The sequence below is a fragment of the Calidris pugnax genome, unplaced genomic scaffold (genome assembly GCF_001431845.1).
Source record: "Calidris pugnax isolate Ruff unplaced genomic scaffold, ASM143184v1 scaffold79, whole genome shotgun sequence".
Classification (NCBI taxonomy): domain Eukaryota; kingdom Metazoa; phylum Chordata; class Aves; order Charadriiformes; family Scolopacidae; genus Calidris; species Calidris pugnax.
The window spans coordinates 54,799-71,458 of NW_015090817.1; the positions used below are offsets into that span (position 1 = coordinate 54,799).

Sequence of the window (16,660 nt, forward strand, 5' to 3'; positions counted from 1 at the left end):
TTATAAAATAGACGTGGGTTCCAGAGTTCTTCTGTGTGTTTTTCAGTACAATGCTGGGGATGCAGGGGGAGGCTCATTAGAAATATGATGTTATTAAGAGTTTTCCTCCAGTTGCTAATTTCCATCATCCTAGTAGTCCAATAATGATGAAATTGAATTAAATTAGCATATCATATAGCATCCTAAAAACCTCTGAATACATTACGGTAATACAAGGCAACAGATAATTGCTGGCTTAATAAGAATTCATTTGCAACAAAGATGATTCAACCTTTTCTTCTTCCAATCGCTTGGGACAGGTTTCCTCCTTATTGATTATCTCCTCATCGTCTCTAAACCCAGTCCAGAAGTTCTTCTTGGTTCTATCCAAGTGTCTCTGCTCTAAATAATTTGAATTTTGTAGCATTTATCAGTGGATTTGTCTTGTACCTGTAGGCATCTGCCCATGCGTTGACTTGTAGGACCTTGTTAGGTAGGAGGTTGGCATCTAATCCTTTGGAATGACTGAGATTTTATTACTTCTCTACTCTCTTAGTGAGAATTGTATCTATATTTTGCTAGACATAAATCTTGTATGTCTTCTAAATTGAGGTTTTAATTCTTTCATTTGGGAAAAAAACACATTAACATCAACTGTTTCTAAGTATTTTCTAGGATAAATGTTTTCCCTCGTATTTAATCTTTAATAGGCTCTGGGTTAATGAGAATTAATTTGAATTACAGATCTATTTTCTGTTTATGTCTAATATTTTTGAGGCTCGTTGAAATGATTTACTTGCTAAGCCTTAATTTCTTTCTGTTCACTGCCACTTTCCTTCCACCCCCCTCTCTTTTTTTTGCAGTTCCACCATGGTTTTTAATTCGCCCTTCAAATCTTTATGCCTACGAGAGCATGGACATCGAGTTTGAGTGCGCCGTGGCTGGAAAACCCGTGCCTACGGTGGAGTGGATCAAGAATGGAGAAGTCGTCATCCCTAGTGACTATTTTCAGATAGTGGTAATGATCTGCCTTTTACTTATTAGAATATATTATTATTTTTTACTAAATTGTGAAATGTAGGCTGATATTTCATGCAGTAACTTCATAAAGATAAAACTTCTGCTGCCTCTTGAATTGAGGTCTTGTATTGACTTAGGTCAAGTCCATTGATGTTGTCTCCAAGTTTTAGAGCTGAAACTGGTCTTTCCATGGAGCAGTAACAATGTCCATTCATGCTCTGAGTTTCTATTCATAATATTGTTTACCACGTGTTAATGACATCCCTTCTCCTTGTCCTTTGTGAACACAAATAACATTGTATATTTATAGTGCGTGACATCCTCTCTCTCTCTATATATATATATATGCACGTATGTATTTCCACTCTAAGTGTGTTACATCTGTGTGCTTTTGGGGTATTACACTGTCCTTGTTTGTGGTGTCTTACCTGGACTTAATTCTGCATAATTTCCACTAAAGTAATTATGCAAATTACTCATTTTAATGGCGTCCTTAAGAAAAATACAGGGCACAACTAACCCTGCTGTAGGAAAGGTGGTTGGTAGCGTGTGGTAATTGTTAAATACAGAATCAGAGAGTGATAAGGGGGTGAAAAGGACCTCTGGAGATCATCTAGTCCAAACTCCTCCCAAAGCAGGTCCCACAGGAACGTGTCCAGGTGGGGTTGGAATGTTTCCAGAGAAGGAGACTCCACCACCTCTCTGGGCAGCCTCTGCCAGGGCTCTGCCTCCCTCAAAGTGAAGAAGTTCCTCCTCATGTTGAGATGGAACTTCTGATGTTCATGTTTGTGCCCATTTCCTCTTGTCCTGTCCCTGGGCACCACTGAAAAAAGACTGGCCCCATCCTCTTGACACCCTTGAAGTAGGCCTTGATCAGATCCCCCCTCAGTCTTCTCTTCTCCACACTCAAAAGCCCCAAGTCCCTCAGCCTTTCCTCATCAGAGAGATGCTCCAGGCCCCTCATCATCTTTGTAGCCCTCTGCTGTCCCCTCTCCAGCAGTTCTTCTCCAGATTTCTTCTCCAAGGGCATTGTTCTCTAACACAAGGGCTTAAAAATGATAAGGGTCATTGGATGTAATTACAACTTAATTGCAACTTTTCAAGGAGAATCGTTGTGCACCTTCCCCAAAATAACATCCCCATCCAGGACTCCAACCTCTTTAGATTAAATATGACTATAATATAAGCTGTGTTTTCTGAAAGGGTAGATCTAGGTGGCCTCTCCAGAAAGCAGCATCGCTTGTAGGTGACAAAGCCAAGCCGTTGGGGACCCCTCTTGGAAGCTTCATCCACCATGAAGATGTCCTTAGGCCACGAGATGTGGCTTGTTTGTGGCTTGACTAATTTTTCACCTTGTAACCTGATTATCATCACGTCTTTAATGACAAAAAAGGTTGTTTCTAGTGTGGTTTTCAAAAATCCAATCATTTTTTTTTATTCCTCCTGGTTTATTAGAAGCAGCCAGAAGCTGTCCAAAGAAAAGACACCTCAATTGCTGTGATGGTTGTGGTGGTAGGAAATAATTTCCCTCAATAATTAATGAAAGGTGTATTTCAGCCAGAGCTTATTCCCTCACTTGAGATGTTTTACCCACCTTAATTGGCTGCCCTTTTTGATAAGAGAAGTTGAAAGTTAAATCCGTTTTGGATGAGAAGTAGGCCTTGATCAGATCCCCCCTCAGTCTTCTCTTCTCCACACTCAAAAGCCCCAAGTCCCTCAGCCTTTCCTCATCAGAGAGATGCTCCAGGCCCCTCATCATCTTTGTAGCCCTCTGCTGTCCCCTCTCCAGCAGTTCTTCTCCAGATTTCTTCTCCAAGGGCGTTAAAAATGATAAGGGTTATTGGATGTAATTACAACATAATTGCAACTTTTCAAAGAGAATCATTTTGCACCTCCCCAAAATAACATCCCCATCCAGGACTCCAACCTCTTTTAGATTAAATATGACTATAATATAAGCTGTGTTTTCTGAAAGGGTAGATCTAGGTGGCCTCTCCAGAAAGCAGCATCGCTTGTAGGTGACAAAACTGAGCTGTTGGGGACCCTCTTGGAAGCTTCAACCACCGTGAAGATGTCCTTAGGCCACGAGGTGTGGTTTCTTCAGAGACGTGGCTTGGTTCAGCTCCTAATTTTTCACCTTGTAACTTGATTATCATCACATCTTTAATGACAAAAAAGGGGTTTTCAAAAATCCAGTCTTTTTTTTTTTATTCACAATGGTTTATTAGAAGCAGCCAGAAGCTGTCCAAAGAAAAGACACCTCAATTGCTGTGATGGTTGTGGTGGTAGGAAATAATTTCCCTCAATAATTAATGAAAGGTGTATTTCAGCCAGAGCTTATTCCCTCACTTGAGATGTTTTACCCACCTTAATTGGCTGCCCTTTTTGATAAGAGAAGTTGAAAGTTAAATCCGTTTTGGATGAAGTAGGAGTAGGGTGACCTTTTCTGAAGGATCTCCAGGCCTCGAGCCATGAGGAGGGTTTGACCTTTGTTCAAAGATGCCGAGTTGGAAGTTCTTTTAAATCTTCCCCTGCAGCAAAAGGGCCAAGATAAAATTCAAAGCTCTTACTCTGGTGATTGCTGGAATTTAGAGCTTCAATCTCCAGGAGGGTGCGGGGGGGGCTCTGGGCAAGGAAAAGGGGATTCAGCCCTGGGCTGGGGGCACCTTCAGACAAAACACAAAGACCACAAAGTGTCAAGAGATTCCTGATGAAAGGGTTTATGGTCACAACCCTCTGAGGACCAGGGCTGTTTGCACTTCAACAGAGATTACATCCGTAGTACTTTGTTTCTCAGAAGGGTTTTGTAATCTGGAAATGTTTTCTAATCCACATTTCGTTTTGGATGGTGGTTTTTTCTAATTAATTCTCTCCACTTCTTCTCTCCAGGGTGGCAGCAACTTACGGATTCTGGGCTTGGTAAAGTCAGATGAAGGTTTTTATCAGTGCGTGGCTGAAAACGAAGCTGGAAACGCGCAGGCCAGTGCACAGCTCATCATCCCAGAGCCTGGTAAGATGCAAAGGATGCACAGAATTGTAGATGTAATTAATGCTATTAACATCAAAATCCCAAATGAGCAGCTACTGTTCTTTACTCCCTCTTACTTAGCCAGCTGGCTGTGGTTAAAAGCTAGCAGATCATCTGAGGAATTGTGTTCACTGGGGCAATTGCAAATGCTGGCCTTGTCCTAGAAATGACTGGAGGCCAACGAAAAGCTGCAGGAGAAGCCAACGGCAGCGTTTGACCATCTATTGGTGGGCTTTATCCTGCTGAAAAAAGGTGCAGGAGATGCCAACGGCAGCGTTTTACCATCTATTGGTGGGCTTTATCCTGCTGAAATATGAGAAGTCCACAGTAATAAGAGAATTAGATTGTCCGTGGATCCGCGTTAAGCTGTTGTAGAGCGTTTGCCTCGGGGAAAGGGAAAGAGAAGAAAAAGGAAATAAGGGGAAGAAGAGTTTGGCTGAGTTTGGGATATCGAGTGCAAGCAGGCACTGAGATCAGAAGGGTTGTGTCTATGTGCAGGAAGGATGAATGTTTTTATTTTCTTGCTCTGAAATTAATAGGTGGCCTACAAGAAAGCTGGGGAGGGACTCTTTGATCTGGGAGGGGAGCCATAGGAGGAGGGGGAAGGATTTTGTGCTGAAAGAGGGGAGATTGAGATGAGATCTGGGGAAGAATTTGTTGGCTGGGAGAGTGGTGAGGGCCTGGCCCAGGTTGGCCAGAGTTTCTTTGCTGGCAGAGTGGTGAGAGCTTGGCCCCAAGAAGTTGTGGCTGCTCCATCCCTGGAGGGGTTCAAGGGCAGGTTGGAGGGGGCTTTGGGCAACCTGGTGTGGTGGGAGGTGTTCCTGCCCAGGGCAGGGAGGTGGAACTGGATGGTCTTTGATGCCCCTTCCAACTCAAACCATTCTATGACTCTGTTACGATGCCCCTTTCAACTCAAACCATTCTATGACTCTGTTACTGCACTTTGCAGCAGCAGAACTGCTTTATGGGGTTTTAAGGAACAGAAAGATGTCTTCATCTCAAGCTCGATGATATGTAAAACATGGATAAAAGCCTTTCAAAGTTTGTGGGTTGTAAATGATTAACGACCTGCCCTGGGCTGCAGGTTACGGGTGATACTTCTCATTTTAAGCTGAGAACATGCTGAAGTGTTATTCGTTCTCTAGTTTGGGCTGGGAAGAGCAGAATCTTGGTGGCCCACAAATACTGGGGTGGAGACAACCCTACTGAGATCAATTAACCAGCCTGACAGCTCGTACCGTGGGGTTTATTCGGGAAATCCTTTGAACAGTTTCCACACAGCATCAGTGTGAAGTTTTTAAAGCTTTGCCAAAAATGTGGCTTTCTGGAAGTACAGAAATAAGCATGGCCGTGGTCCAGGTTCTTGTGAGCTGCAGTAGTTTGACTCTTAAGGACTCCTTAAATCTCTTAAGTCCCCTCCGTGTTAAATACTCAAGGCAAATGAAAACGGGAACGGAGCTGAGGTTTCTGTTCTGTTTTCTGCCCCAAATCTGTGGCTGAACATGGATTTTGGACATCTTTGAAGCTCACCTCCCTCTTTTGTTTCTCCAGTAACAACTGGGGATCTCTCAGCCTGGATTCTCCTGCTGCAGACAGTGGATTTTTGGACATCTTTGAAGCTCAACCTCCCTCTTTTCTTTTCTCCAGTAACAACTGGGGATCTCTCAGCCTGGATTCTCCTGCTGCAGACACTTTGCAGCCGTGAAACTTGGCAGCAGGAGATGCGGGAGGGGGGTAAATGGAGATGTAGCATCCGTAGAGTCGTCGTAATTATCCTCCTCCTGCTATTGTGACCCTCTGTCCTGGGCTCTCTCCTCACCCAAGGGCTAATTAATGAACTGAGGTTGACAGGTGGGTGTCGGGGAGCAAGAGACAGAGATTTATTTGGGTTCCCACCTCTGCACGTGCCCTCCACCCTGGATCTCGGCAGCTGAGGGTTTCCCTCTGTGCAGCCACCAGAGGTGACGATGAGGTTATCTTCCCTCGGGGACGAATGTGAAAATGAGAAAAGAGGCTTAGAAAGTAGATTTCAGTGGCAGAAAAAATGTCTGTGTGATCTGGAGGAGGGCTGGCTGTGAGGAGAGGGACATCATCCTGCTCAAAACCAGTCTACCCCTGAGGTGAGAGGGACATTGTCTTGCTCAAAACCAACCGACTCCTGGGGTTTGAGGGACATCGTCCTGCTCAAAACCAACCTACTCCTGGGGTATGAGGGACATCATCCTGCTCAAAACCAGTCTACCCCTGGGGTGAGAGGGACATTGTCTTGCTCAAAACCAACCGACTCCTGGGGTATGAGGGACATTGTCCCGCTCAAAACCAACCTGCTCCTGGGGTTTGAGGGACATCATCCCGCTCAAAACCAGTCTATGCCTGGGGTGAGGGGGACATTGTCTTCCTCAAAACCAACCTCCTCCTGGGGTATGAGGGACATCATCCCGCTCAAAACCAACCTACTCCTGGGGTGAGAAGGGACATTGTCCCGCTCAAAACCAACCTACCCCTGGGGTGAGGGACATTGTCCTGCTCAAAACCAACCTACTCCTGGGGTTTGAGGGACATTGTCTTGCTCAAAACCAGTCTACCCCTGGGGTGAGAGGGACATCGTCCTGCTCAAAACCAACCTACTCCTGGGGTGAGAGGGACATCATCCTGCTCAAAACCAACCGACTCCTGGGGTATGAGGGACATCATCCTCCTTAAAACCAACCTACTCCTGAGGTGAGAGGGACATCGTCCCGCTTAAAACCAGTCTACTCCTGGGCTATGAGGGACATCATCCTGCTCAAAACCAACCTACTCCTGGGGTGAGAGGGACATCGTCCCGCTCAAAACCAACCACTCCTGGGGTTTGAGGGACATCGTCCTGCTCAAAACCAACCTACTCCTGGGGTATGAGGGACATCATCCTGCTCAAAACCAGTCTACCCCTGGGGTGAGAGGGACATTGTCTTGCTCAAAACCAACCGACTCCTGGGGTATGAGGGACATCATCCCGCTCAAAACCAACCTACTTCTGGGGTGAGAAGGGACATTGTCCCGCTCAAAACCAACCTACCCCTGGGGTGAGGGACATTGTCCTGCTCAAAACCAACCTACTCCTGGGGTTTGAGGGACATTGTCTTGCTCAAAACCAGTCTACCCCTGGGGTGAGAGGGACATCGTCCTGCTCAAAACCAACCTACTCCTGGGGTGAGAGGGACATCATCCTGCTCAAAACCAACCGACTCCTGGGGTATGAGGGACATCATCCTCCTTAAAACCAACCTACTCCTGAGGTGAGAGGGACATCGTCCCGCTTAAAACCAGTCTACTCCTGGGCTATGAGGGACATCATCCTGCTCAAAACCACCCTACTCCTGAGGTATGAGGGACATCGTTCTGCTCAAAACCATCCTGCTCCTGGGGTATGAGGGACATCATCCTGCTCAAACCCAACCTACTCCAGATCTCACCATGGGGAGACAGAGTCGTTTTGCCTTTATTTTTGGTTTTTCTACTTTCTTTTAAGCTAAATCCCTCGTTCAGCCCATGTGCTTGAGTTGTATTTACACTCCTGAAGCTGTGGAGGAACCAGGCCATCTCCTTCCCTCCTGGGGTATGAAGGACATCGTCCCACTCAAAACCAGTCTACCCCTGGGGTGAGAGGGCCATTGTCCTGCTCAAAACCAACCTAATCCTGGGGTATGAGGGACATCATCCTGGTCAAAACCAACCTCCTTCTTGGGGTATGAGGGACATCATCCTGCCCAAAACCAACCTACTCCAAATCTCACCATGGGGAGACAGAGTCGTTTTGCCTTTATTTTTGGTTTTTCTACTTTCTTTTAAGCTAAATCCCTCGTTCAGCCCATGTGCTTGAGTTGTATTTACACTCCTGAAGCTGTGGAGGAACCAGGCCATCTCCTTCTGGAGTGGGGTTTAATCTGGTGCTCAGATCATCCACAGGGAAAACCGGGTAACTCCCTGCTGGTCCCAGTTAGTCATGACCAGGTCAAAGTGAATTGTACGCCCTGTATTGGTGTTTATTGTGTTTAAAATAGAAAATGAGAAGAAAATCCTAAAGAGCTACGGGGTCCTGCTCAAAACCAACTGACTCCTGGGGTTTGAGGGACATCGTCCCACTCAAAACCAGTCTACCCCTGGGGTGAGAGGGCCATTGTCCTGCTCAAAACCAACCTAATCCTGGGGTATGAGGGACATCATCCTGGTCAAAACCAACCTCCTTCTTGGGGTATGAGGGACATCATCCTGCCCAAAACCAACCTACTCCAAATCTCACCATGGGGAGACAGAGTCGTTTTGCCTTTATTTTTGGTTTTTCTACTTTCTTTTAAGCTAAATCCCTCGTTCAGCCCATGTGCTTGAGTTGTATTTACACTCCTGAAGCTGTGGAGGAACCAGGCCATCTCCTTCTGGAGTGGGGTTTAATCTGGTGCTCAGATCATCCACAGGGAAAACCGGGTAACTCCCTGCTGGTCCCAGTTAGTCATGACCAGGTCAAAGTGAATTGTACGCCCTGTATTGGTGTTTATTGTGTTTAAAATAGAAAATGAGAAGAAAATCCTAAAGAGCTACGGGGACGCCGTTGTAAACTGTCTCCGTTTCCTTTTTTTAAGTGATGGATTGCTCTTTTTCTGGCTGTTTAATTGGATCTTCAAACGATGCGGCTCCCGATTCCTCGGAGGTGAAGGGAGGGCTGTGCAGATGGTGGAGAAGCCAGCTTGAAATACAAATGAAGTGGTGGGACTGGCCATGGTGGGAGGAACATACCCCCAAGCTTCCAGTTGTGTTGGGACCACACTTGGCACGCATCTGGTCTTCAGCTTGGCCTCCATGGGGCACCCCCGAGTAGCCACGGTCCAGCCAAGGGGTGGGCTCTGATCACAGAAGAATCTTCTAGGTTGGAAGGGACCTTAAAGATCATCTTGTCCAACCGTGATGTGGGCTACCTCCTGGCTGGGGCTGGCTACGACCCAGCAGAGCCCACGTTTGCTGTTGGTGTGTTTTCATGAGACCAGAAAGAAGGTTCAATATATTAATTAATATCTGGTATCCCTTTCCGGAGCCGTTAATGGGGCAGGCTATTTAATTGGATCTTCAAACGATGCGGCTCCCGATTCCTCGGAGGTGAAGGGAGGGCTGTGCAGATGGTGGAGAAGCCAGCTCAAAATACAAACCAAGTGGTGGGACCAGCCATGGTGGGAGGAACATACCCCCAAGCTTCCAGTTGTGTTGGGACCACACTTGGCACGCATCTGGTCTTCAGCTTGGCCTCCATGGGGCACCCCCGAGTAGCCACGGTCCAGCCAAGGGGTGGGCTCTGATCACAGAAGAATCTTCTAGGTTGGAAGGGACCTTAAAGATCATCTTGTCCAACCGTGATGTGGGCTACCTCCTGGCTGGGGCTGGCTACGACCCAGCAGAGCCCACGTTTGCTGTTGGTGTGTTTTCATGAGACCAGAAAGAAGGTTCAATATATTAATTAATATCTGGTATCCCTTTCCGGAGCCGTTAATGGGGCATTATAAACAGACACCTATTAAAGGTTTATCTGAGCTTCCTTTTTCTGAAAGCCAGGGTTAAATAAACCCTTTATTAAACTAATAACGATTTTACCCCAGCGGTGATTTCTACCCCCAAAATGACATCAGAGTAAAATAATCCCTTTTTTTTGATTTTGGGGGATTTACAAGATTACAGATGTTTTTCCTTTTTTTTAATTGCAAATATTTTGGATTAAAAAAGGTGGTGGATGTTCTTGTCTTGGCCTCCATGGGGCACCCCCGAGAAGCCACGGTCCAGCCAAGGGGTGGGCTCTGATCACAGAAGAATCTTCTAGGTTGGAAGGGACCTTAAAGATCATCTTGTCCAACCGTGATGTGGGCTACCTCCTGGCCGGGGCTGGCTACGACCCAGCAGAGCCCACGTTTGCTGTTGGTGTGTTTTCATGAGACCAGAAAGAAGGTTCAATATATTAATTAATATCTGGTATCCCTTTCCGGAGCCGTTAATGGGGCATTATAAACAGACACCTATTAAAGGTTTATCTGAGCTTCCTTTTTCTGAAAGCCAGGGTTAAATAAACCCTTTATTAAACTAATAACGATTTTACCCCAGCGGTGATTTCTACCCCCAAAATGACATCAGAGTAAAATAATCCCTTTTTTTTGATTTTGGGGGATTTACAAGATGACAGATGTTTTTCCTTTTTTTTAATTGCAAATATTTTGGATTAAAAAAGGTGGTGGATGTTCTTTTGAGGAGGGTTTGAAAGCTTTATTGGGATAGAAAGGTAAAATCAGTCCGATTCCTCCTACGACCGTTGCGTAGATTCGCACCCGTCGTTGACCACCATTGGCCAAGGAACCCAAGCAAGTTGACGTTAAAGCCAAGTAGAAACGAGCTCAGATGGAGACCGAATCTACCCCCTTGTAAAGGCTGCGCTGCTTTAATTGCAATTAGAGGCTTCCAGAAATGAGAAGTGAAAGCCAAAGGGGCTGGGGGCTCGGGCGGATAATAGCTGCCCCTTTTAGCCTTCCAGATGTGGCCATTGGATGCTCAAAACTCTTCCTTTATAGTCTTGCTCAGACTATAAAAAGCCAACGAGCTCCCAGAGAAATCTAAAATTTCTGTCCTATTTAGGGGGGATTATGAACCAGAGGAAAATAAGTGATGGTTGATGCTCCACAAGACGGGCATTAGTCAATAAATCAAAGTCCATTTGTGGATTCCAGCACCTTTGGGGGAAAAAAAAAGGCACTTGGGATTGTTTCTCCTTCTTTATTTTTTTTTCCTTGCCCATTAACAACCTTAATGTTCCCCTCTTAGGAAGGGATTTCTCGCCAGTTTATAACAAGGGAAAAAAAAAACCCCACAGCTTTAAATGCTTCTTATTTCTTTGAAAAACAGAAGGATAAATGAAGCAGATTTAAGGCTTTCAGGTCTCTCGTCATCTTCAATTTGGGGTTTTTTCAGGCCGCTTTGCTTTTTGCCTCCCTCTGTTTTTCCTCCCTGACTCTGCCAAAGGGCGATGGACTCGATAGGGTCTGCAGAAATGAAACCTGAGATATATATTTCTGGTTCCACGTCCCGGAAAACAAATCCTCAGCAAGAAAAAAAAAGCAGATGAAAGAGATCTCAGCCGACTTGTCGTCTTTTTTTTTTATAGCTGTATAAAACCCTGTTATTTGCACACCTAGGAAATGACTACAGAACGGTGTGGCGGTGAGTGATGGACGTGCAGAACTTGGGCTGAAACGAGCATCCCAGAGGAAAAATCTGCCTCTAAAGAAGTCCCAGGCAGTGATTTGCTTTCTGCCGGTGGCTTCTCGCAAATCCATCCTTCAGATAGTCACAGGGAAGGGAGGGGGGATTGTTTTATTCCAGCAGGTGAAAGATCAGATAAAGGCAGCCTTGAAATAAGCAAGTTGTGTATACGGGAGGATAATTATTAGCTGGGTTCCTGCAATAAATCCCTGGCTGGACAAATCTTTGGCTTAAGGAGAGACCTTCTCCCAGAGACTGGGGAAAGTGCTGTAAATCTGTCTTGGTGTTATAAGCAGTAGGTGATTTTGGCAAAGGGAGCAACAAAACGATAGAAAAAGGACAAGGGGGAAGGGTTTGACACTGAATGATAGAAAAAGGACAAGGTGGAAGGGTTTGACATTGAAAGAGGGGAAATTGAGATGAGATGTGGGGAAGAACTTCTTTGAGGGTGGTGAGAGCCTGGCCCAGGTTGCCCAGAGAAGCTGTGGCTGCCCCATCCCTGGAGGGGTTGAAGGCCAGGTTGGAGGGGGCTTGGAGCAACCTGGTGTGGTGGGAGGTGTCCCTGCCCATGGCAGGGAGGTGGAACTGGATGATCTTTGATGTCCCTTCCAACCCAAACCGTTTTGTGAAACCTAAAAAGTGAGAGAAGAAACCAAAAATGATAATGGGACAAGAAAGATAGCATTGGCCAGGTCTGTCTTTAATCTGGTCCCAGGACCCTTTCTTAAAAACCAGTGACAACATATAGGCCATATATGGGGAGGAATTATGCTCATTTCTGGTTTATTTTGAGCTTTATTCTAAACCCTTTTCTTCTCTGGAAACTTGGTGGGATGCTGCACCCCACAAAACATTTGTCACCGAAACCAACTCCTTCTTTCCATAAATGATGCCAAGCGTAGTCCATATTGATCTCCAGGGCATTCACGGGGCATTTGACTACTGTGATTGGTCTGGTTGGAACTGGATGGTCTTTAAGGTCCCTTTCAACCCAAACCAGTCTATGATTCTATGAAAGAAGACCATCTCTTAAATGGCAAAACTAACCAGTCCCATGCTGCCACACGTGGAGGAGTAACGTGGTAGGACAAGAGGAAACGGCCTCAAGTTGAGCCAGGGGAGGTTTAGGATGAATATTGGGAAAAAATATTTCCCCAAAAGGGTTGTCAAGCCTTGGAAGAGGCTGCCCAGAGTCGTGATGGAGTCACCATCCCTGGAGGTATTTCAAAGCCAGGCAGACGTGGTGCTGAGCGACATGGGTTGTTGGTGGCCGTGCTAGTGTTGGGTTGATGCTTGGACTCGATGATCTGAAAGGTCCCTTTCAACCTGGACAATTTTAGGATGCTGTGATACAGCACCAGAATTATTTGAGGAAGGGATTGCGTGTCCATCCACAGATCATCTCCAGATGTTTGAGGATGTCCAGAGATGGATGTTGCAGGGAGATGGGGCAGGGTGCAGAGAAGTGAACCTTGTGGGTGGCCTGGTCCTCAACGTCAACTCCAAGCCCCAGCGTCGCTTTCTGTGCCATTCACTTGGTCATTTTTGTCACATACTCTTTGTTTCTTATTAATTCCTCTACTTACAAGTTGTGTAGCTCCTTCTCATGTCAGATTTTCAGCTTAACAGCGACCAGATTTGACATCTTTGCAAAGACTTTGCATTTCTTTATAATAAGCCTGAGATTGGGAAACCTGTGAATTACTTTTTCCTTGCCAAAGAAACAGTGGTTGACTCGAATTTTCAAAAACCTTCCTTTCTCCCTGAATTCCTCCCATGAAAACATTCCCTGAAGCACCGTTTCCCCTCCTTTTATTATCGTAAGTATTATTTAGTATTTTTTATAATTACTTATAATTACGGTATAGTGTTATTTATAATTATTTCCCTATTAAAAAAAAAAACCAACCATGAAACAAAATTCATCTTTACTCTAAGAAACTGAGCTTATATTGGCATTAAAACTTCAGAAAAACTAGTCTGAAGTAAACCCCATTATTTCAAATATCAGGAAAAGCAGGGGGTTTATTGTAACAGTTGGTAAAAGTGAAAAAATAGTGATAAGGAATGCTCTTTATTGGGAATTTTAAAAAAGAGGTTGGGCAGATCTATCTTGGTGCTAATAATTCTTGTCCTGCCTTCGCAGAGGAAGCTGGAATGTGCTGTCTCTTCCGTCTGCTCTTTATGCCCTGAATTAAAAATAGCAAATTTGGCAGAGCTGCTTTGCTTTGTGGAGGCAGAGACAGAGCAGAAGAAAGAAGGGCGAGACTATTCCAAGCTCCCACTCATAAATTTCAGAGTAGAATATATATATATATTTATTTTTTTTTATTCTTTAACTCCAAGAATGGTAGTTCTACTGGGATGGGGAAATATATTTATTTTTTTAAGGCTTCTTTAAGCTCGTGGTTCAACTTCTACTGACCATATGGACTTCTTTTAAATAAAAGAGAGTGGGGGCAAGGTCTTGTGCTGGACTGGGGACCCTTCACATGGCCTTGTCCATGTTGCCAGGTGGCTTTTGGCTAGAAATCTGGTGTGTGGCTCTGGGGTGCTGCTCCTGGGGAGGGACAGGAGATGGTGTGTGGTGTCACCTTCCATCCCACGTGGTTCTCCAGCACCTTCAAAGCCTGCTTTTACCTTTTGGGTGAGTTTCCCTTGACATATCAACCATAAAAACCCTGATGCCCAGGGATGAGGAGAAGAAGAACCTCCTGAACCAGAGCATGAAGACCTTTTGTGTTGAAACAGGAGATTTAACATCCCTATTTTGGTATGCACAGCAGATAGGCTGCTCACGTTTATTACCTTGCATAAGCAGTAATAATCATGATAATAGTAAGAATAAATTTGGGGTTTATGCCTTTATGGTGGTCTTTGCCATAATATTCTGACGCCGTACGGGGGATTTATAACAGACGTATGCAAAACTGCAAAATCAGTGGAGTATTTTTCTAGTTAAAAAAAAATTTGGTCTAGAAAGACCATCCTAAAATCAGGTGAGGTGCTTAGAAGGCACCTCTGGATAAACTCACTGCAAGGGCTTGTCTTGGAATATTTTTGGAGCTTCCACCTTCGCAGGTTTTTAAGAACAAGTTAGGTCAACATCTGCTAGGGATATTTTTAATCCATTTATGGGGTGTAGGACAGGATTAGTTGGGTTCATGAGATCATGTCTGGTTCTGCATCCATTGATCTAGTGAACGTTGCTGGAAACTTTGGACTGAAAACTTTGGATTCTGGAAAAATGTGGTTAGAAATGCTTGATCTTGTTTTGAAAATAATGATATGGAAATGGGTGGCTTTGTTTTGTGAGCGTTATAATGGTTTAAAGAGCTGGCAGATGGGTTTCTACACTACCACAATCTTCAGTGCTGGAGTCACTCTGCTTTCTCCCAACTGACTGAAGTTGTGCTGCCTGCAAGATCTTGAACATCTGGACAGTTGAGGAGGAATTCAGCCCCCTGGTCCAGGGGAAAAAAGGATGAAGTGAGAGTGTGGTGAGAGCAGGAGATGGTCAGAAGTAGGATGTGTCTCCTTGTTGTTGATATATCCCTATGAAATGTTAGGTGTTCTGGGGTGAGATGTTCCTTAGGTGTGCTGAAGCTGTGTTGCTACGTGTGAAAGACCTGGGGAGGGTGAACAGGAGAAGGTTTTCCAGACACCTTCAACGGGAGAGAAGAGAGCAGCCCAAAATTGACGGTCCTGTCGTAAGTAGGGGAGATGTCCTTGTAGCTTTGACGAGTCTGAGAAGCGTTCAGGTGAGCTCCTGGGTGGAATTGAAGTATTTGAGGAGCTCTCATGCCTTTATCAGTCAATGGGAGATGAGTGTGGGAGTGGAAAGAACCCATTTTTGGAGTTACCTTAGTCATCTAAGGCGTCCCTTAGACACCTAAGAACATCAGTGCTTCCTGATTCTGAGGGTTGGCCATAGGCTGAGATCTTTCTGCTCTTGTTTCCAGGGAAATATCCGTGGCCTGAGGCTCAACAATGTAATAATTAAGTCATTAGGGGGCTCTGCTGGACTTTGAACCTTGTGAGGGCACAGATGTCTTCTTTTGAACCACCTCTGAAGAAGGAATTTGGGCAAAAATGTGGAGAAGAGCCTTAGTGAGGAAAGACCAGCGCCCGAACTGCTAGTCTGACCTGGATGTGACAAGAGGTTTGCCCCAAACCTCCCAGTATCTCAACTGGGATGCCTACCGGTCGAACAAATTCAAGAATATTTACCTCTTTATCACAAATGTCTCAAAAATAAGTAGGTTAGAAAGCAGGAGGTGGTCACGGGGAGATGGTTTAGCGGTGGACTGGGCAGCTCTGGGTTAATAATGGTTGGACTTGATGATCTTAAAGGTCTTTTCCAGCCTAAGTGACTCTATGATTGATGAACTTGGACGCTGGTGAGGCATTTAAGTCATTTAAGAGTTGTTGACCCTCTCTACGACTCGTGTCCTTCTAAACCTTCTTCATTTGGCCATCTATAGGTGGGTCTTCCACCCTTGGGACTCGACAAGCCAGAGAGCGCTGAATTTTTCACTCAACTCCTTTCTTTGTCGTTATTTTCTCCCCTTTTTCCAGCTGTTCATATATTTATTTTTTTTTTCCACCTAAACCTTAACAGTTTCCTTTAGAAGAGTAGATGAAGTTCCACCACAGAGCTCAGGAGTAATAAGGTCAGGAGATGCAGCGACTGCCATCCCCAACGCTGATGGGTTTTGTCACCTTCCCAGCAGAAACCCATTTGCTGAGCTGCCCTTCCAGCCAGGCTAAGAAAGGGTAAGAAATAAGCTAAATGGGTTTATTTTAGGAGGAAACAGCAAATTTCATCTCGGGGCGTCTTTGTCGACGATATTAACTTTGGGGCTTTGCTCCCCCAGGGGGAAGATTTAGGGATAATAACCCCTAATCATGTAGATTTTTGGCGTGGCTCTTGTTTTTAGGAAATTGCCAGTTATTATATTGATTTGAATAAAAAACACTGAGCTTTGTCACCCCTGTGTTTGGGGGGGTGCTCTCCTGGGTGTAAAAAAACCTCTTTATTTTCTGTGTTGCAAAAAGAAGGAAAGAAGTACAAGGGGAAGGGCAAACTTTGGCTTTTGGCCACCTGGACTAAAATCCATTTAATTTACCCTCCCCAAGCCTCGTTAGAGCGTTAAATATGGTCTAAAAGAGTTTAATATGGATTTATGTCATGAGCTGGTAAATTGATTTTTGTTTGGAGTTTAGGAGCCGACGGTCTCTTGTTACGATCAAAGGGCTTTGGGGGAGGAAGAGGAGGAGGAAGAGGAGGAGGAGGAGGAAGAGGAGGAGGAGGAGGAAGAGGAGGAGGATGTGCTTGCGTTGTTTCGTTGTTGGTGGTAGTTT

The 16,660-nt window shown here is 45.1% G+C and overlaps 1 protein-coding gene across 1 annotated transcript in view; it reads left to right on the plus strand.

Moving 5' to 3' along the window:
* Positions 1-842: 842 nt before the first annotated feature.
* DCC (DCC netrin 1 receptor) overlaps positions 843-16,660 on the plus strand; it is a gene marked incomplete at its 5' end in the record, with an annotated part of 230,009 nt that continues 214,191 nt past the window's right edge. Inside the window, 2 exons of the mRNA XM_014939750.1 lie at positions 843-997; positions 3,889-4,009. Coding sequence (XP_014795236.1) covers positions 843-997; positions 3,889-4,009 — 276 coding nt within the window. The remainder of the gene's footprint in view (positions 998-3,888; positions 4,010-16,660) is intronic.